This window comes from Phoca vitulina, unplaced genomic scaffold (genome assembly GCF_004348235.1).
Source record: "Phoca vitulina isolate PV1807 unplaced genomic scaffold, GSC_HSeal_1.0 scaffold118, whole genome shotgun sequence".
Lineage (NCBI taxonomy): Eukaryota > Metazoa > Chordata > Mammalia > Carnivora > Phocidae > Phoca > Phoca vitulina.
In genome coordinates, this window is record NW_022589821.1 from 828,252 (window position 1) to 849,385 (window position 21,134).

At 51.2% G+C, this 21,134-nt stretch overlaps 1 protein-coding gene across 4 annotated transcripts in view; it reads left to right on the forward strand.

Moving 5' to 3' along the window:
* GATAD2B (GATA zinc finger domain containing 2B) overlaps positions 1 to 16,790 on the forward strand; it is a 91,297-nt gene extending 74,507 nt beyond the window's left edge. For all 4 annotated transcript variants that reach the window (XM_032398600.1, XM_032398602.1, XM_032398601.1 and 1 more), the window contains 10 exons: positions 643 to 978; positions 4,752 to 4,881; positions 6,347 to 6,478; positions 6,765 to 6,896; positions 7,351 to 7,521; positions 8,017 to 8,332; positions 9,297 to 9,499; positions 10,418 to 10,528; positions 10,684 to 10,801; positions 11,429 to 16,790. In XM_032398600.1, coding sequence (XP_032254491.1) covers positions 643 to 978; positions 4,752 to 4,881; positions 6,347 to 6,478; positions 6,765 to 6,896; positions 7,351 to 7,521; positions 8,017 to 8,332; positions 9,297 to 9,499; positions 10,418 to 10,528; positions 10,684 to 10,801; positions 11,429 to 11,562 — 1,783 coding nt within the window. In that variant the 3' untranslated portion in view covers positions 11,563 to 16,790. The remainder of the gene's footprint in view (positions 1 to 642; positions 979 to 4,751; positions 4,882 to 6,346; positions 6,479 to 6,764; positions 6,897 to 7,350; positions 7,522 to 8,016; positions 8,333 to 9,296; positions 9,500 to 10,417; positions 10,529 to 10,683; positions 10,802 to 11,428) is intronic.
* The last annotated feature ends 4,344 nt before the right edge of the window (positions 16,791 to 21,134 follow it).

The window sequence follows — 21,134 nt, forward strand, 5'->3', positions numbered from 1 at the left end:
TCTGCCTTCGGCTCAGGTCATGATCCCGGGGTCCTGGGATCGAGTCCTGAGTCAGGCTCCCTGCTGAGGGAGCTTGCTTCTCCCTCTGCCGTTCCCCCTGCTTGTGCTCGCTCGCTCTCTCTGACAAATAAATAAACAAAATCTTTAAAAAAAACCAACAACAAACCACAACGCATCTGACTTTGAGCATACAGACACAAAAAGCCAGTCACAAAAAAAATGTTTATTTTCTGAGAGATGTATGCTTTTAATGGACCATCCAGGTGAGTGTAGTGGTGATATAGTAAATCTATAGTAAGATTTCTCGATGACTAGAAAGTGGTTGAAGTTTACTTTCCACTGGTACAGTTGAGTGGAGGAATCTCCTTTAGTATAGGTGTTCTGGGAAGATAGAAGGTAGAAGGTTAGCTCAGTGACCTTTGAACTTCCATGTATCTGTGATTCTTTATTTTTTTGAAGTAAGCTCTACACATAATGTGGGGCTTGAACTCATAACCCTGAGATCAAGAGTTGCATGCTTTACCGACTGAGCCAGCCGGGTGTCCCTGTGGTTCTTCTGAGTACCTCTTCCACTCACCCTAGTTCCTTACAGACTGTTGAAGGGACTGTGTTCTGATCTCACTTTTATTTTCCTTTCCGTAGGATGGATAGAATGACAGAAGATGCTCTTCGCCTGAACCTGCTGAAGCGAAGCTTGGACCCAGCGGATGAGCGAGATGATGTCCTGGCTAAGCGACTCAAAATGGAGGGGCATGAGGCCATGGAACGCCTGAAAATGCTGGCACTGCTTAAACGGAAGGATCTGGCGAATCTTGAGGTGCCACACGAGTTGCCCACCAAGCAGGATGGCAGTGGTGTCAAGGGCTATGAAGAGAAGCTCAATGGGAATCTCAGGCCTCACGGAGACAACAGGACTGCTGGAAGGCCCGGCAAAGAGAACATCAGTGACGAGCCTGTGGATATGAGTGCGAGGCGGAGGTACGGCGCTGTTCAGCTGCCTCCTGCAGTGGGGTCTCCTCCTAAACCAAGCCTGTGAAAACGGGCTGAAATCCAGTGAGAGGAGGTGCTTCTTGAGAGAAGACGTGTGTGCGCCATTTGGCTTGACCATGAGTCCTCTCACTTCCAGATGGAACTTGGTGTCTCAGAGATCTGCTTAGCACACAGAATCTTACAGTTAACACCCTTAAGATAAAGGTCATTTCTGGATGAGGGAGGCACCATAGAGCTGGAAGTGAGGTGATGCGGGCTTCACTCTTACGGCCGTTTTAGGAAGGCAGCAGACTTTCCTTCAGGTCACCCTGAGAGTTTTAGAATCTGTTTGTTATGGAGTTCCCACTTCTGTTACATCCAAAAGCACGGGCCCAGCTTCTCTTTCGTGAACAAGGAAATTGTCTTCATGTGCTAATTCTCTGCATTCTTGCTTTGTGCCACTCTCTTCAACCTCTACATACACAAACATACACGCACACTTGTGCGTGTACACTCTCACACGCACACATTTTCACAGGACTTTTTTTTTGGTGCCTGTCAAGGCTGAGTACTTGAAACAGTGAAAGGTACCGGCTGAGGGTGACGACTTCCGGGACAGTGAATCACAGTGTAGACAATCCTAGCTTTAAGAACATTCAGTTTATTAATAGTTCAGATATAGCTGATAGGGCATGAGAATGATCCTTTAGTGTCCACTTGCCCTTCAGCTGGCCTTGCTGAATTTGTCTATGACTGAAGGAGAAAGGAACAGTTAGAGCCTTACCTGGGATTCTTTCTCTAGCTTTAATGTTTACTTACTATCCCAGGATTATTTTTTTAAGCCACACCCAATGAGGGAACATTCTTTTTGGTAATAGTATTTAAAGCCCTTAGGAAACTTTAAATAAATTCCCTATTGGTCATAAAAGAGGAGAACAATCCTTGGATAGCTTGGAAGCTATATGTAGTGTCAGCAGAATATTATGAAAATAGATTAATTCTGAGATCCTTTGGGGAAAAAAGAAAGCAGATGAATGAGATTATGCCCCTGAGCAACCCACTTGCCCATAGCCACTGTCACCTTTTTGGAGCAAGTAATGATCCTACTTGACTGGGGAGGAGGAAGAGGACAAATGTTGGATGGATTCCTCACATCCCAAGTTGGCCCTGAAAATGCATTTTTCATAGAAACATTGCTATACATTTTGGTGAGATCTCAGTAGTGCTATTAATTGGTATTGTACTAAATAAATTTTAAAAATTCTATGTTGAAAAGTCAGACTGCCCTGAAAACCCTACCATTGCCTTTAATTTTATTTTAGGGATGAACTTTTGAAACTTGATCCTCTGGAAACCGGGAACTGTTTTTAATAGTCTCCAGGAAAAGAGGGTTAATGTAAACTATCTAGATCCCCCATTCTACATGGAAAAATAGGCCCCATTGGCCCCTCCCACTCTTCTCCCCTTTCACCAGATATACCGACAGTTATTTACACTTAGCCCCAAGCTTTTTATAAGAATGAGCGGGATTGATAGATGGTTCAGCAAGGAGAACAACAGTGTCTTTATCTGGATAAAAGAAGACAATTTAAAAGCAGAAAGAATGAGGAGCCCCTGACATCAATGATAGCCACATCATAATTGCCTAAATTTTTTTTTGCCATCAGTTGGGCAGGTTACAATGTGTATGAAATAAGGTGTGTGTGAAACCAGTGCTTGCTTATATTTTGGAAAGCTAGAGAAACATGGCCATTTTCTATTTAGTGGTTTTTACAGCTGGAATGAGGATTAGAAGTTACATAGCTTTTGGGAATCTGCCAGTCTGGGTCATAAGTGAGGTTAGCAATAATTCAGGGTTTTAGTAATCTCCAACAGGTAAAGTTTCATACTTAAGAACACCAAATAATGTAAATCATATATATATTTGGGAAAGTAGCAAAATAATTTCTGCCCCCGGAAAGCTTAATTAATGAGACCAGAATCTCAAGTCAGATGTAAAAAAAACAATTGAAGAATGAAACAAAACTTGACTTGGGTTTTGCCTTGCCTGTGCTGTTATCTATTGTGGGTCTGATTATATCCAGGAATAAAATATCATTTAGTTAGGGTTGTTCTCAGATACAATTCCTTGATAAATGCTGCTCAGTTCCACAGTCTCCATCCAGGAATGTCTCTACCTGTCTTGTTGCTGGGCAGTCCATCAGCAATGGGTGGCATTCATTTGAGCAAGGAGGAATTCTTAGAGATAATATTGATGCATGTATTCCAGCCAGGACCAGAATGGAAGGAGCTTTGGACTGTACAAACACTGGGAAATCAAGTAGAATTAGAAATCCACCAGGTCTCAAAATTAGTCATCTGTGTTAGTGTTAGGGATGGGAGACAGGGATGAAGGAATATAGAAATGAAAAATGAAATCACCAGAAAATAAAATCAAACACTGTGAGGCCTGACCATCATTCCAGCAACTTGGGGTCAGAGAAAGATGGGCTCTTCTCCCTCTCCTGGCTTCTTTTTCTGTAATCTCACATCCTCAGCTTGCCATCTGTGACCAGTGGTTGTAGGGCAATCCAGACAAATGGAATAGTCCCCAACATAGTCACACATGTCACTCTGTCCCTCTGTTCTATCTTCTCAGCTAAATTTGTTTGATTTTACTAACTCTGTTTTACCCTGTTGAGAAATTGGATGCTCACCCCATCTAGGCAGGGTGCCCTGTTCAAAAAGTATCTATGTCCCAACAGCTGGGAGAAGAGACCCAGAGAAATGGTAGAGAGGCTCACAGGACTAAAGCTCTGTGGGTGTTAGGGATTTGAGTTTCATGTTGAAGTTACAACTACAAAATTGCTTTAGATCTCTGTATTCCTAACTACACTGAAGATCTCGAGGAAGTAGGTTCTGGGAAGATATCTTTGAGTTAAGAAATCAGAGAGTTAGAAGATGTGGTCATTGATTGGGGAACCTGAGGCAATTAGAATCTCCAGAATTCAGTGCCATTTTTTATCATCTTAGAAAAACAAGTATGCTTTTATGGCTAGCCCCAAAAGACCAAAACTAAGATTGGGAATACAGGAACCCAGTGTGGAAGATTTAGATTTCAAAGTCGTTTCTAGAGAGTTTCTTGCTGCTGAAGGAAGATGCTAAGTGGAAGTCTGGCAAGTAGATGCGTTTTGGAGCTTCAGTCCTCCGGAAGGCTGTAGACTGGGCCCTGTCCGTCCTTCAGGCAGCTGACAACAGTGCCTTCTTTCGCCTTAACTCGTGAAAGGACAGACTGCCATTAGGGCTGTCATAAAACCTCCTCTTTCGTAAATCCTCGTAGAGCCAAGACCACGTTGTTATGGGTGTAGTGAGCTTAGGATCCTCGTTAGCACTGAACTGTCTGTACCTCAGCTCTCCCGCCTCTGCCCTTCCAGCTAGCGGTTTCCTTCTTGAGCCTCTACATGACTAATGAGACAACCCAAAGGAGAGTGAGATATAGGCGGAAACATTCAGAATTTTGATTCAGATCGACGTGATAAGAACACTCACCTCTTATTCCCATTTCTGAAGCCAGTCACTGTGTGTGTGTCTTGTCCCTACACAAGGAAATTAGATGGAAAGTACTGTGACTGAGGCTTTAGCACCACTTCTGTCTTGGTATTTTCTTCATCCTAGGATTTGAATCCCCTGGGTGAATTGGGACAGACCTAAGTTCCCTTGAATTTCTTTGTTCAGTAGAAAAAAAGTTTTAACTTTTCTATGAACCTTCACTGTTGAAATACCTTAATTTTTTTCTTGTCTAGTGAGCCAGACCGAGGAAGGCTGACTCCCTCCCCAGACATCATTGTTTTATCTGATAATGAGGCTTCCAGTCCCCGTTCCAGCTCCCGAATGGAAGAAAGACTCAAAGCAGCCAACCTAGAGATGTTTAAGGTAAAAAAAGAGCGAGAAGAAAGAAAAAACAGTATCTTTCTTCATTTTCTGCTCCTCCTATTTTAAGAGTCCCAGTTCTGTGTTTTTATAGTTTACTTTTTTAATCTAAGTAATTACCCATTGATGAAACTTTTTATAAGTGATTCTCAACCTCAAGGGCATGCCCTTTAATTTTTTAATTTTTTTTTATTTTTTAAAGATTTATTTATTTTTATTTGAGAGAGAAAGCACAAGCGGGAGAAGGGGCAGAGGGAGAGAGAGAATCTCAGGCAGATTCCCCACTGAATGCAGAGCCCAACACGGGGCTCTATCTCACGACCCTGAGATCATGACCTGAGCTGAAATCAAGAGTAGGATACTCAACCACCTGAGCCACCCAGATGCCCCTAAAGATTGTTTTTAAGATTTTATTTATTTATTTGGCAGAGAGAAAGCACAAGCAGAGGAAGCGACAGGTAGAGGGAGTGGGAGAAGCAGGCTCCCTGCCGAGCAAGGAGCCTGATGTGGGGCTTGATCCCAGGACCCTGGGATCATGACCCGAGCCGAAGACAGATGCCTAACCGACTGAGCCACCCAGGCGCCCCGCCCCTAAAGATTTTATTTTTAAGTATCCTCTACACCCAACATGGGGCTCGAACCTACAACCCCCAAGATCAAGAGTTACATGTTCCACCTACCTGCTGAGCCAGCCAGGCACCCCAAGGGCATGCACTTTTACAGGGAATTAGAGCGGAGTGAAGAAGATAGTTTGACAATCGCTTCTCGGCCTTTTGGCTAAGATTAAGTGTAGAAGATAGTTTGACAAAGCTTATTCAGTATAACTTATCTTTGGAAAATATGAAAACAAAACTTTGTAAGTCACATAAACTCTTGGCTGGAACCACTCTATCCTGGTTCTCATAATATGAAGGGATTCCTCAGTTTTTATGTATATCTAGAAGAAACTTGGCTTAAGAAGATCCAGAAACATTATTTTAAAGGAAAGCAGTGTCGGGTGCCTGGGTGGCTCAGTCGTTAAGCGTCTGCCTTCGGCTCAGGTCATGATCCCAGGGTCCTGAGATCGAGCCCCGCATCGGGCTCCCTGCTCCGCGGGAATCCTACTTCTCCCTCTCCCACTCCCCCTGCTTGTGTTCCCTCCCTCGCTGTGTCTCTCTCTGTCAAATAAATAAATAAAATATTTTTTAAAAAAGGAAAGCAGTGTCTTCCTGTGGCCATTCTTCTATTTTGCCAGAAATCTGGTTGATTACGATTTATATGTGGTCTCTCCTTTGATTCTGTAAGCATTTTTTGAGCACCTGCTGAATACCAAGCACTGTGCTGGAATCCAGGGACACAAAAATACCAGTCCCAGTGCTGCTTCTGCTTGGTGTGGAAGATGATTTCAGACCGAGAAGAAAAGATCATCTTGCAGGAAGGGACTCTGGCTGGGTGCCTGCTCCCATAGCTAGCCCTCCTGTCTCCTTAGGGGAAAGGTGTGGAGGAACGGCAGCAACTCATCAAGCAGCTGAGGGATGAGCTGCGATTGGAGGAAGCCCGGCTGGTGCTGTTAAAGAAACTGAGGCAGAGCCAGCTACAGAAAGAGAACGTGGTCCAGAAGGTATTATGCCCTAGTAATATGGGTCTGGGTTTGAGAATGGACTCCCCCAGGTAGGTTCAGTTGGGTGGCCCATTCTTCTCTGGTTCCGTGGTTTTTAGTTTCTAAGAATAGTGATTTTTTTTTTTTTTTTTTTTTTTTTAATCTTAGGCTTTAATCAAGAAAGCCTTGATTCCATTTTTCTCATTTTTCCTTTGGTCAACAGAAGCTTTACTCCAACAAGGAATTTTAAAAGTCTGGGAGTGTTCCAGATTTCTGCCTCTGTTTCAGTGTCTTTTCTCTCTCTCAGACCCCAGTTGTGCAGAATGCAGCATCCATTGTTCAGCCGTCTCCTGCCCATGGGGGACAGCAGGGCCTGTCCAAGCTTCCCTCCCGGCCTGGAGCCCAAGGGGTTGAACCACAGAGTCTGAGAACATTACAGGTATGTGACCCGCCTTGGGGTCTTTGTGTCGGAGAGCCCTGTCTATCCCATCTCTGGTTTGGGACTTTTGTGACAATTATAGAAGAACCTGGCCATAGTGGGGATGCTTTTACTCAGTCCTGGGTCCCTCCTGGCATGACTTGGTGTGTGGTACTAGGTGGCATAGTAGGGTGAATAATCCTTATCTTCCCATTGTGGTTTTTCTTATCTGGATGTTTCTAGCTTAGCCCTTTTCCATCTAGGGTTAGATAGCTTATGCCAAGAAAAACCAGGGAATTCCTGCCACTAATCAGGATTTACATTGATGGTACATTTATTCCGTAGATCATTAGACAAAATTACCAACTCTGTGTTTCCACTCAGCTGTGTGTTATAGACAGTGTTTACCTCATTAGCATTTTGGTGGGGCATTTTACCAGCCATGACTACTTCTTTTCCTCTTCTCCCCCTTCAGGGTCACAGTGTCATCCGTTCAGCGACCACTACCACCCTCCCACATATGTTGATGTCTCAACGTGTTATTGCACCAAACCCAGCCCAGCTACAGGGTCAGCGGGGCCCACCCAAGCCAGGCCTTGTACGCACCACAACACCCAACATGAATCCTGCCATCAACTACCAGCCGGTAAGAGAGCCCTCATGTGGAAACAGAGAAGTCTTTTATTGCTCTCCCTGTTGAAAGGACCATAGTATTTAGGGGTTTGGACATAGAGAAGCTGTAGGACAACCCAGGGTAGTTTTGGTGGAGCTTGAATTGACAGCACTGGGGAGTTCCCTGAGGACAGGAGTGGACAAAGGGAGTCTGCACAGCAGAGCAGCGGTGAGCCTGACACCTGCCTGCAAGAAGGCAGGGGCCCGGGGAAGAAGAGGCATAAGGACAGAGGACAGAGAGCATCCCCTTGTTTTCCTCTCAGCAGTTGTCAGTCCTAGCCACTATCATTCTCCTTTCCTGTGTGCTGGAGATCTTTTTCATTGAGGTTGGACACCTCCTATCTTTTCCTGAGTTTTGGGAAAGCTAAGCAGTCCAGACAAGGCTCAGATAATGTTTTCTGCCATGAAAGCAAGACTTGGTCCTTGCTCCCACATCCCGTCACTGACCCCTGTGCTCCCTGCATTCCAGCAGTCGAGTTCTTCTGTTCCCTGCCAGCGCACAGCATCCTCTGCCATCTATATGAACCTTGCCTCCCACATCCAGCCAGGGACCGTGAACAGAGTGTCCTCACCACTTCCTAGCCCCAGCGCCATGACCGATGCTGCCAACTCCCAGGCTGCAGCCAAATTGGCTCTTCGCAAACAGCTGGAAAAGACACTCCTGGAGATTCCACCCCCTAAACCTCCCGCTCCCTTGCTTCACTTCCTGCCTAGTGCAGCCAATAGCGAGTTCATCTACATGGTGGGCTTGGAAGAAGTTGTACAGAGTGTCATCGACAGCCAAGGTGAGGCTACTTCCTCTGGTCAGTCTTTTATCTGAGCAAGAGGCTGCCAAGCCTGATTGACAAGTAACCTCTCCTTACTCTTGCCAAACCACCTCTCCTTCGTTATTCAGAGGCTGTTCGGGAGCAACATAACAGAAACGCTTTTTGTGTGTGTATGTAGCTTAGGCTTCATATTTTTATTGTATTTTGTGTATGTTGTATAGTTTTTGCAGTATATTGTTCAGTTCTTTTCAGTGGTGCCTAGCATGATGTATGCATAATTTGATGACTAGAACACTTGTTAATGTCCGTGTTTGTGTGGCATTGTGCTACATGATTATGTTCAGTCCCTGCCGTTTGAGTATTTAGAGTTGAGAAAGTAGACTTACTGAAGGAGATGACTATGACCACATAAAAGCTGTGAACCAGCCCTGAACCAAACTGTGAAGTATTAACACTAACAGAAGTTACTAAGCCTGAATTTCCAAACATGGGGACTTAGGGGGACACCTGACAGTAGAGGAAAGTGCCTGAAAGTATTGGCTCTAAACAGATCACAAAGTGAGTGATTCAGACACTGATAACTAAAAATTGTGACTGTCTGGGCTGGGGATAAGTGCAGTCTGACGTAAAAAGATGCTATGAAGCAAAAGTGTTGGCGGAGTTGGATGGATCCGGTGTCCTCTGAATGAAGCAGGTTTCCGTCTCGCTGGTGGACGAGGAAGTCAGGGAGCGTGGGTTCTTGGGCCAGCTTTGTCATGAGCAGCCACGCTTCTCAGACTTGGCTTCCTCGTCTGTAAACGGGGTGCTGTGCTCTGAGTTCCCTAAGGTGACGTTGTTACAATTGAATGAAATAAAAGTATTTTCTAAATTGTAGAGTCTCCTTCTTACTTCAGCAGAATAACCTTCTGAAAAATTGATTTGATGAAGAAACAGGAGGTGGGGAAATGTGAAAGCCCTGATGATTCTTTTTGTTGGCATCTAGGCAAGAGTTGTGCTTCACTCCTGCGGGTTGAACCCTTTGTCTGTGCCCAGTGCCGCACAGATTTCACCCCCCACTGGAAGCAGGAGAAGAATGGTAAGATTCTGTGTGAGCAGTGCATGACCTCCAATCAGAAGAAGGCTCTGAAGGCTGAACACACCAACCGGCTGAAAAATGCTTTTGTTAAAGCCCTACAGCAGGAACAGGTAAGAATTCTGACTTCTCACCAGCCACCTGCTCAGGTTGGGTTTTCCCAAAAGGTGGTTCTTTCTAGTTTAGTGGAGTTGTCTATGTGATCCCCACAGTCCCCGACGACCTAGGCTCCTGGTACCTCAAGGCCCAGGTTCCCTGTTTGTCTGCTTACCGTTCTGTCTTCCCATTTCCATTTGACTGTCTCTGGTTGGGCAAGAGCGCAACGACAGAGTGGTCCGGGGTGGGGAGGGACAGAAGGCTGAGATGTGGCTTTCCATCCCTAGTGGCACCAAAGAAGTCCCTCCATTCACTCAACTTCATTTCCTTCTCAAACAAATGGATTTTGGTGGGAGGGATTTATACCTGAACCTCTTGGAGAGACAGAGTCTCTCTAGTCCGTGTTTGGCAAGGGAATGACAGTGGAGAGAGTGAACTGTGACATGGCCCAGGGAAGAGGAGTGGCGTGGAGTGAGCAGACCTGCCCTGTAGTGTTAGCGGAGTGAGAACACCTGGGAGAGGGGAAGATGTGTTGGGAGGCTTGGATCCTTCTCCTCTATCCCGTCTCCACCCCACCACTCATCAGACCCCTTTGGGTAGCATCACGGATCTTCTGGAAAATGGGTAGACAAGAGTCAAAACTAAAACCTCAGTAAACTCGTCGGCATTCATCGCTTCAGTCAGCCGGTTGCCACCACCCAGACCTCTCCTGCCCGCGTCTGAGCACCAGCTTTCCTGGACAGACGGATCCCCGAATCAGTGAAGCAGTGTTGGCTGCTTGTGCCCAGAGATCTTAGCGCACCTACCCCACCCAACTCTTGCCTTTTCCATATCCCTCCTCCTCGCTGGCAACGTTAGAGATAAGAAGATCTCTAGGTTTTCTGGGTAGGAAATGGAGTACTGTCCCGCCAAGTTGACCTGATGACTCCCGACAGGAAATTGAACAGCGACTCCAGCAGCAGGCAGCCCTCTCCCCCACTGCGGCTCCAGCCGTGTCCAGTGTCAGTAAACAAGACACCATAATGAGACATCATACGCTTCGGCAGGTGAGGTTCTCTGGGAGGGCTCGTCAGCCGTTGGTCCCATCTTGTCCTTTTTCGGTGGGAAGTCATTCTGCACTTCTGGGCTCCCATACCCTTCCCTCCCCCTTGTCCCTTCGGTGGCGGCAACATTGTGATCCGCCGTCTGCTCGCCGTTGCAGGCTCCCCAGCCCCAGAGCAGCCTCCAGCGTGGCATACCCACCTCTGCCCGTTCCATGCTTTCCAACTTTGCGCAGGCGCCCCAGCTCTCTGTGCCCGGTGGCCTCCTCGGGATGCCAGGTAAGAAGGGCTGATGGGACCAGCTCCCTGGGCGAACAGCTGCTGCTTCTGTTTCTGCTCTCTCTTTAGGCCCCCTCCCTTCACTCTGTTATTTGGCAAGTGTTGGCTAAATTCATAATACATTCAAGACACAGCACACTAGGGTTTGGTAGTGAAAACGGCCCAGTCCCTGCCATTACCGGTTCGTTGTCTGGTGCGCCCTGTTGGTGGGCGTGTGGTTGCTGATCTCTTGGCGAGAAGAGCAGGGTGCTGTTTGAATGATGGAGGGATGCTTCTTCACAGTCGGCAGCCCCAAACCCAGAGCAGATTCCGTGAGTGCATCTCTTTGCCTTGGTTAATGCCCTCTCACCACTGTTTCCTCTGACTGTCCCATCCCATCAAGACTGTGCTTATTATACTCCTGGTAGGACCGAAGTGTCAAGAAGACCTCGTTCCCTAAAGCTGGGGTGCAGAGGGGCAGTTGACCGCTGACATAGAGCTTGGCTGAGTCTGGACAGGTGCAGACGGCTTCTGCTGCCTCCTCCCCAGCTCCAGCTCCGCGCCCCTGGCTGGCACAGTCCAGAAGGTTCCGCCTCTTCTAATGCCTGCCCCCCACCCACCCACTCTGCTTTTGTCTCCTGGGTCCAGGTGTCAACATCGCATACTTGAACACCGGCATTGGAGGACACAAAGCTCCCAGTTTGGCAGACCGACAGCGGGAGTACCTTTTAGACATGATCCCTCCCCGGTCTATAGCGCAGTCCATCAGCGGGCAGAAATAACGCCCGTCCACTCGTGCTGCCCCAGCCTCGAACCCTTCACCCCTCCTCTCCCGTCGCCCCCAACTTCCGTCGCATGCAGTGCCTGTGCTGGTGCCCACCATACACGGAGAACAGAGACGCAGAGACGCAGAGACACAGAGAGACAGAGACAGCAGACAGCAGACACCGCCCTAGAGGCCCACAGGACGCGCCGGCCCCGCCGCCCCCCTCCCTCTCTCACCGTTGCGGTCCTGCTGCGCTCATCTTCTCTCCGGTTTCCACTCACAGTGAGGTGCTCCTCGCCTCCGGTGGAGGTCAGAGTGAGGTTCTGGGGAGACATCTAAGCCCTCTGACGCGTGTTTCTAAAGTTTTTATGCTATAATTATTGTCATTTTTAATGATGTTGTGTGTCCTCCCTTTGTTCAGTGGACGGTTAAACCTTTTTATTTTCCCTCAATATTTTTCTTTTTCTCTTTTGTCTTTTTTTTTTTTTTTTTTTTAAACACAGATGATATTCAGATAAATGACAGGAGCATTGCAGGGGGCTCCCCAACGGGACAGGACTGGGAGTGTTGGGGGCAGAAATTTTTAATGCACTTAACCTGGGGTGGGGTGTTGGCATCAAACAGAGGACGTCAGCCCTGGGTGTCTCTGGTCTGGACAGTCTGGGAGGCAGTGTTCAGCTGAAGTTGGGCTCTAAGAATGAGGGGAAAGATCCTGGAGGGAGAAGCTTTAATCCACAGAGAAGGGGACAGGGACATATGAGGACAAGCCAAGAGGAACGGAGGCTGGTCTTGGCCTCCTGGATGCTCTCCTGGTCCCAGTGGAGGTGGAAGTCTCTTCCAGGTCAACTAGCCCAAAATTATTTCATCTTATTTTCTTTGTACAATTCTGCCCCTCCCCCCTGCCTTTTTAATCCTAATCTGCTCCTGGCAAGAGGGAAGCGCAGCTCCGTTGTAACCGTGTCCTAGAAGTGAGACAGAGGAGGGAAGAGATAGACTGGGGGTGGGGGTGGGGGCGGAGAGACGGAGGGCTTTGTCTCCCAGCAGGTGAGACCCCATCTGTCTTTCCCTCCACCCTGGGTGCCAGGTGCCAGGAGGGGAGGGCAGGGAGGCCTGACCAGCCTGGAGTCCGGCACTGAGTGCAGCACCAACTGCCCAGAACCAGACACCTCTCGTTAAAACCAGCTCTGCACCTCTGTGCAAAGTAGCTGTTGTTGCCCCCCCACCCCCACCCCCCAGAACTCTATTAATTTTCCTTTTGTGTTGTTTTCAGCTTTTTCTTAAGCGCTACTAATGTAGAGAATGAACTGAATTGTGCAATGTTGCTGTTCTGGGGTCAGGGGAGGTTAGCATCCCATCTGCCCACACCCTGGGGGCGGGGGGCGGGGACCAGGCTGGTTTGAGGTAAGGGAAGCCCCTTCAAGGTGGGGGTTTCTGCTCTCCTGTAATGTTCACTCACCTGCCTGTGCAGCTCTAGAAGCTGCCAGAGTGCGGGGAAGGGGGGGAAGGGTTACTTGGAGCAGAGAGGTGTGAAGACTGGAGTTTGCCCTTGAAAGCCACCTGGAAAAATTCCCCCACTTTTATGTTAAGAAATTAAATAACTTTTGTAAAGTAAGAAGGCACTTTTAAAATTAACACACACACACAAACTGCACACCCTCCCCATAAAGTTTGGGGGTTGGGGGGGTGGAGAAGGAGTTGGGATCAGGCTCAGTACCCCCCTCTCCCGTACCCCAGAGCCACTGCGGGTTACTGTACTGGCCCTACGGGCCTCCCTGGGTTTTTTCTTTCCTCCCTTCCCCCAAATTCATTGAGCACTTAATAAAGGAGCAGAGATACACCGTGTGTCTGGGCTCCCCCAGTGGTGAAGTGATCTGAAGCTAGATGCTAGTAACAGATAATGATGGGGCTGTTCGGAGTATTTTTCAGGGGGAATATGGTACCCCTGACTGTAAGTGGTGGGAGAGGGAGGGGGGTTATGAAACTGGGTCTGGGATTATTTTAAAATTATATATATATATATAAAGATATATTCTTACATCTTTTCTTTACCCTCTGTGCTTTGAAAGCACTGGATAAATCGTTTGGTTTTGCTTTTCTCTCTTCCACGAATTTGGAAGCTTCCCGCCCCCCCCCCCTCGCCCGCCCAAGTCATCTTGCCTTGTGGCATGTCTGTCTAGCCTCTTCCACCCCGCCCACCATGATGAAGTGCCATTTCTGTTATGTCTCCCCTCCCCCAGCTCGGAGGTACCAGGTGCCCAAGCCTGTCACTTGAGATTAAAAGTAAGGAACAGAGAATGTGCAATACCGTCTGGTTGGGGCCATCCCTGCCCTGAGCTGAGCCTCCTCCCTGGGAGCCAGGCCACCTTTGAATGGGGTTTGGAAGTAGGATGTGTAGACAAGAGGGGAGTAATGGGGAAGGAATGCCCAGCCGAGTGCCTGCCAGGGTGCTGAGGTAACGGGGGTGGACGGAGGACGGGGGGGAGCCTTCCCTGCTTCTGTCCCCTCAGGCTCAGTTGCATAGAGGCTGCTTATTGACTAGTATAGCTCCGTGACCCTTTGCTCAATCGCTGAGGTTTGATTTCTTACCCCTCCTCCCCATTTTCATACCCTTCCCTGGGATTCGTGATGGGGGTGAGTTTTCCTTAATCATGGTGAAGTATTAGCCTTCCACCTCCTCCCTTGCTCCCCACCCCCATCCTTCTGTCTTCCTTATTTCTCTAGGTTTTCATCACTGACCACCTTGTGTCCCTCCGAGTCCCTTGTTGCTCTCCATCCCCCGGCTGGGCCTGTAGACACTAAACCTCATGCCTAAAGATGGGAGGGAAGACGCTCTGTTCAGAGTTATCCTCTCCCCCAGAGCTCTGAAGCTCAGGGGACGACTAGAGTCAGGACCCCCCTGGTTCTTCCTGGCTTCCTCCGTATCCAGAGGTTCTCCAAGTAGTGGTTTATGGACAGTGGCTTACTCCCTAGACGCCCGAAACGAGTAGATGAGCAGGAAAGCTTGGGTAAAGCTGAGGGACAGAGGTCCTCATTTGTCAATTTTTTTTTTAATTTTTAATTTTCATTTTCTATTTTTGTCATTTGACCACAGCATCTGGACTTTCTCCATCCCTGGAATAAGTATTTTTCCACATTTTTGGATGTATGTATGGTAGACAATTTTTTTTTAAGACACAAAGATAAATGTTTTCCTGCTTTGGTTACCTTTCCTTTCCCCTTTAAAAGGACTTAGCTCTAGAGCCGCTTTGTAAAGATGCTTCTTGGTATTTTACTTTTGTCCCTTTCCCCAAGCACTCCTTCCCCCTAACCCTCCTCTCCACACCCCACCCCACCCGGCCCTAGGCTCCCCTGCCCTCCAACAAGACCTTCATTAGCTTATGATACTTGCTGCCGAGATGTTATAACAAGGACTCATTCGTGTATATAAGCTATTTCTTGATCCATTTAAAAGGAATTGTACATTGTGTAGAAAAAAAAAAAAAACCTGAAAAAGAGAAAAAAAAGCCCTCGCCATGGATATTGTGAAACTGTGTTACGTCATTTTGTAATGTGCCCGTTTGTGTATGATCCGTGCAAAAGGGTTTCTGGGGAAGGGGCGGGGGTAGGGAGGCAGGGCTGTGGAGGGTGGGGCGGGGAGTGGGCCGGGCCCAGCACACTGAGACTGGCGGCTGCTCCAGCCCCATCCCTCCTTAGAGATGCCACCTCCCCCGCCACCCACCCTAACTTGTGCCTTGCCTCCCGCCCTGGAGCAGTCCTCCGGGTCACCAGCACTGCCTTGGCAGAGCCACTCCCTCCCCAGCCTGCCCCCCTCCCTACACCCCAGCATTAGGCGGATACTGTGGGGAAGTGCTGGGGGGTCGGGAGGTAGCCGAGGAATGGGCAGTTCCCGGGGGCATTGAAACCAAGTATTATTATGAATTGTAACTGTATTTGCACTGTTTTTTTTCCTCTGATTGCATCAGCATATATACAATATACCTATATAACAAAATTCAGTGTCAAGCTTTCTTATGCAAGGGATCTCCCCCACCCCGCCCCCCAAAAAAGAACCTAGTTCCACGGGTCTTTGAGAGTAGATCATCAAGGGGTGATAGAAGGAAAGGATTTTGACAAGTCATCCTGAGAAAGCCTCACGGACGGAGCCCCATGCATCTGCACACGGTTTTCGGCTTCGTAAATGGGGGTGAGGTGGTTCCCCGTGAAAGCCAGAGTTCCTGGTCTGGGCCGTGGAGAGTGGTGGGGATGGCAGCACCGTCCGGAGACCTGGGGTCTGGCCCCAGGCTTTCCCACTAACTTGCTTTGTGACCTTTGGTAGAGTTCATTTTCCGGGTCTCAGTTTTCTTATTTGCGAAGTGACAGGGGAGATCACCTGGCCACCAAGTGTAAAATTCTACCTTATGCTTCCTTCCTCACCTGCAAAACAACAGCTTCAGGTGGGGAAGGTGTGGGGCTGAAGATGCAGGGAGGACACCTACGTGTTGAGGCGCAGTGTGTGTGACCGTGCCCGTGAGGGCTGCCAGGCCCCTGCCATTACTTTGGTTTTGGGAGAGGCGGCAGAGTGATGTCTAGACATCAGGAGACCTGTGACTGCTTTGCCCTCAGACCCTCGACCCCATCACAAGCAGCCACAGGGCCCTCGGGGTGCTTGAGCAGTGGTGCCCAGGCTGGTGGTCTAGTCACGCACACCCTTTGTGAGCTGCAGGGCGCAGAACTTGCCCATCTTCTTGGTGACAGCGTAGCAGAGCTCAGATGCACCCCAGTTCTTGTCTCCTTAAGAACTCACGTGAGCCCTCGCAGGTGGCTCCCCGCAGCCTGGGCTGAGGCTCCCACACGCCAGGCTCCTGGCCGGGGAAGCCTGGAGAGAATCTGGGAAGGTGGCTGAGGCCTGGCGAAGGCTGGGGCAGAGCGGGGTTGGGGCGGGGAGCGGGGCTGGGGCGGGATGGGCCTCTCTGAATGGGGGTGGGGGGGGCAAGACCCTTTTGCACAGGCTCTAAGTTTCCTTTTTTTTAACTCATTCTGATTTTCTGCATTGTGTTTGGAAATTAAAATGAAAAAACTAAGACCAACAGAAACTGGTTTTCAAAAAGGCAAATACACTCCCATCTGTTTCAGATGCTGCTGAGCATTTCAGCAGTAACAGATTCAAATAATAAGCTAATTTTTGGAGAAAGGATTAAAAGAAAAAACTTTGTAATATTTATCACTTGCAAGCTATGTTTAATAAAGAAAGGAATGGTTTCTAAACTTCCCTGTGGCTCGTGCTTTAGTCCTGGCAGGCATGGGGGCGGCAGTTTGGTGGGGGCGTTCCAGGGGTGATTGGGGCAGGAGCTCTGCCTGTGCCCCCTTTCCTGCCAGTGGTTATTGACACCTTCATGTGGAGCTGGTGTTCTAGAAGCCACTGACCTGATGACTGAGGGTCTGACACTGTTGGGAAGGAGGCTGGGTCCCCAGCTGTCCTTGGCCCTTCCCATCATACTGCTCCCGTCTCTCCTGGTCACTGGACCGTCCGTAATGTGCTGGTTTCCGGGGTGGTGGCCTTCGGAGCACCTACACTGCCCTGCGGCAGCTCCTTCATCCACACACGGCGTACCCCGAGTTCTCCTTCCAACCCAGAATATTAACCAGATCCTAATTTTTTCCATTTGGCTTTTTGTTTCCAACAGAGCACTTCGGTCAGGTCCACCCAGAGGACAGGATGTTGAAGTTTGGGGCTGGTTTTTTTTTTTCTTTTAACTATGCACTCAAATTTAAATCCAATTAACATATTATGTGTTACTAGTTTCAGAGCTAGAGTTCAGTGATTCATCACTTAACGTACAACACCCGGTGCGCATCCCATCACCCAGTGACCCTACCCCCCACCCCCTCCCCTCCAGCAGCCCTCCGTTTGGTTCCCTACGGTTAAGAGTCTCTCATGGTTTGTCTCCGTCTCTCTGATTTCGTCTTGTTTTATTTTTGCCTCCCTTCCCCTATGATCCTGTTTTGTTTCTTAAATTTCACACCGTACTCAACACCCAAAGAACAAATAATCCAGTCAAGGAATTGGGCAGAAGACGTGAAGAGACATTTCTCCGAAGAACACATACAAATGGCCGACAGACACATGAAAAAGTGCTCAACATCACTCGGCATCAGGGAAATGCAAATCAGACCCACCATGAGATCCCGCCTCACACCAGTCAGAATGGCTGAAACTAACAAGTCAGGAAACGACAGGTGTTGGCGGGGATGCGGAGACAGTTTGGGGCTGTCCTTAACCCCTGGGTCCCCTGCCACACGTCTGGTCGAAACCGGCCCGTCCCTTGTGCAGAAGGCGCAGACGCGCTGCGGCAGGACCAGCCTTGCCGAGGTCTTGCCATCATCTGCATTCTGCAGGGCACAGAGGGAGGCAGGTTCAGGGTCCTCCTCTAAACCCCGGGTTTTCCTTCCTCCAGGATCCTCCCTCCCTTGGTACCGTACGGGATAGCCACGGGGGCCATTCTGGGGCTTTGGCTTCGGGGGGTGGTAGGGCTGGGTGAGGCGGGCCGGCAGAGAGCGGAGGGGAGGAGGACGTGCTCTGCAACACCTGCATTCGAGGGGCACCGAGCGGTGGGGTGCTCCATAGCCTCTCTGCTCTCTCCACGAAGGATTCACAGCCGCCACAGGCCCAGCGCCAGCCGCTGTCTCCTCTCAAAAATAGAAATCAAACGGGGAGGAGCGCTCCGCCCACAGCGGGGCCAGGGCTGTGGGTCTGGAAAGAGGGAGATGGCTGTTCGGTTGCTCAGAGAAGCAGCTCCCATCAGCTCAGATGTCCAGGACTTCCGTGGTGTTGGGACAAAGGGGCAGGGAGCTCCCTTTGCCCACCTGCCCACTCCAGACGATGAGAAGTGCAGGCTGCCTGTCCCTGGGCCAGAGCTCAGCTTGGGCACAAGGAGACCGATATCAGACTAGGGGTTCTGGCCATGAGGTAGAGGTGAGCCCCTTGCCCTGCTCCCCGCCTAGGGGAGACCCCTAAAACTATACATCTTTGGGTAGGTTCATATTTGGGTCAAGAGCATATCCTGGACGGGGTTATGAGGCAGGTGTAACCGTGTCAGGGATGCCTCCCAGCTGCGCTTGGTTTAATCTGAGGCTCTTTAGTGTGTTGGGGAGAATGACGTTTCCTGAGGAGGAGGGAGGAACAAAGAGACCGCACGGTCTTCTCTCCCTCTGTGGTCAGGCCTGCACTTCCGTGGAGAGGAGCGGAGGGACCCGGGGTTCTTTCCAGACTCTAGGGTGACGGGACAGGTGAGGTATTCTCTGGTGGGCCAGTTGGTGCCATCGGGGGAGCCTGCTTGGAGGGCCCTAGGCTAAGGGACGCCGTCCCAGCCACGGTCAGGCCTGAGCGCGGGCCTCAAGCACACCACTTGGCCCACCCACGCCTCTGCGGTGAGACCCCCTCACCTGCAGGCTGAGTGCCGTCTTCTCTCCCCGGAGCCCGGCCTCAGTGGTCCCCAGCTCGGTCGGAGGCAGGCAGAGGCAGTGCCGAGGAGCACGCTCGGGACCCTGTCTGCAGAGCAGGCTGCCCGGATGGGGACCTGCCTGGGGCCTCCCTCCGGCTTAGCACACTCCCGTGGGCAGGGGGCGCAGGCGGCAGCCGGGCTCTGGCCCGCTCCCGCCCCCTGTCCTCTGCCCGGGCGGGGCGCGCTCTGCCCACCAGGCCGGCCCTGCCCCTCTGCTCCGCGGCCCCCGGCCACTATGCGGATGGCCTCCCAGCAGCTTTGCGGGTGCTGTGGGCAGCAGAGCCGCGAGGCCCGCGGGGACACCACAGCCCCGGGCAGCGGGGGGCTCCCATCCCGACTGCAGGGGCACCCAGCCTTGGACTCTGGACGCAGTGCCGTCCGCCTCCCTGAGGACTGACCTTCGTGGGTCCTAGGGGAGGGGCCTGCTGTGCCCCCGGCCTGCCACCCTCTCACTGGGCCCCACCTCACGCAAGGAGACAGCTGCTGGGACCCTGTCCGTAGCCACTGAATGCCTGGAGCTGGATCTCCTACAGGGAGCAGGACGCGGGGACGGCCGCAGGCCTCTCTGGGCTGGAAAGCTCGGTGCCTGGCGAAGGACACGGAGAAGGGGGCCAGGGGGCCGAAGACGGGTCAGGGCCTCACCCAGGTCTGTGCAGAGGAAGGGGTGACACTGTGAGGCAGGAGCAGGGGTCCCTCGAAACAAGCAGCTGGGGGAAGAGTTTGAGGCCGTGGATGGGCTCCTGCCTGGGGTGGCCGCCGCCGGGAGGGCTGCACGCCGGTGCCACTGAGCACGCCGGGGCCACTGAGCACGCCGGGGCCACTGAGCACGCCGGTGGAGAAGCCTAGGGCGGTGGGAGCTGCAGAGGACAGGGTATGAGCTGGTCTGCGGGGCTGGGGAGGCTGCCACCCACCGCGGCCCATGGCGGAGGCGTCCCTGGAGGCGGAGTCCGGCTGGCACCCTCCCTGAGGAGGCCCGCACGTGGGCGGAGTGGCCGTGGTGGGCTCCAGGCTGGAGGAGACACGCTCAAAGCTGCCTTCGCCCACGGCCTCGGGAGCTCGGGGCCAGCTGTCTCTGAGGAGCAGAGCGGCTTGGCAGCTTAGCACCCCTCTTCCTCAACACAAACAGCCCCCGCTCCACAAAGGGGGCATGAAGCCCCTCCTGGTGCCTGGCTGGGCCAGCCAGGTCTCCACAGAGAGCAGGGAAGGGGCTGCAGAAATTGGAGCTAGGATGAGAAGGGGCACAAGGGCATGAGGAGACACCAGGGAGCCACAGACCCAGAAGCCCAGCAAGGGCCCAGCCAGATCTGGGGATCGCGAGGAGTGGAAGGAACTTGCCCAGGGGTACCACCCATCAGGTGCAGGGGTGGCCAGGGATTCCTGGCTGCCCACCCACACCCCACCTCCCACAGGCCGGAGGTTCGGCACATAGCCAATGATGTCCCTGTTGGGGGCAGGTGGTTCCCAGGACACTGGAATGACAGAGATGGAGAGGGCCATCCCCTGCAGCCCCCTTGGGGCAGGGGGTTGCCCTGGGTCCCCTGTCACAGCCAGGCAGGAGCCTGCACTGTTCTCGGCCACGCATTGGTAGATGGCCTTGTCCTCCTCTGAGAGCCCCGCCAGCGTCAGTGTGCTAGGGAAAGACATGGCAGCCGGAGGCCCCTTCCTGCCAAGCCCCCTGCCCCGGTTAGGTGGCCCTAAGGAGGGGACTTTCTCTCTCAGAGCCCGCAGACCTGTCCAGGAGCAGGCCCCGCCCCCTGTGTGTGGGTCTTACCTACAGCAGAGCTGCCTGGGGGTACACTTGCCAGGGCTTTGTGGGGACTTTAGAGGGAGGTAGTGTGTTTGGTGTTTGGTGTAGGTGGGCACGCGTGCCTGGGGTGGCAAAGGCACCCACTTTGGGAGGGGGTGGGACACAGGAACCTGGGGCACGTGTTGTCGTGGGCCAGCCGAATGTTTTCCCCAGGACTCAGCACCTTCCCATCAGGGACGCCCCGGGCCACGCAGGTGAACATGGCAGTGCTGCCTGGAGGCTTGAACAAGGATCGTGGCCACTGGACAAACCGGGGGTGGGGGGCTGGCGGGGAGGCAGAGGGGAGGGCAGTGCTGGGCC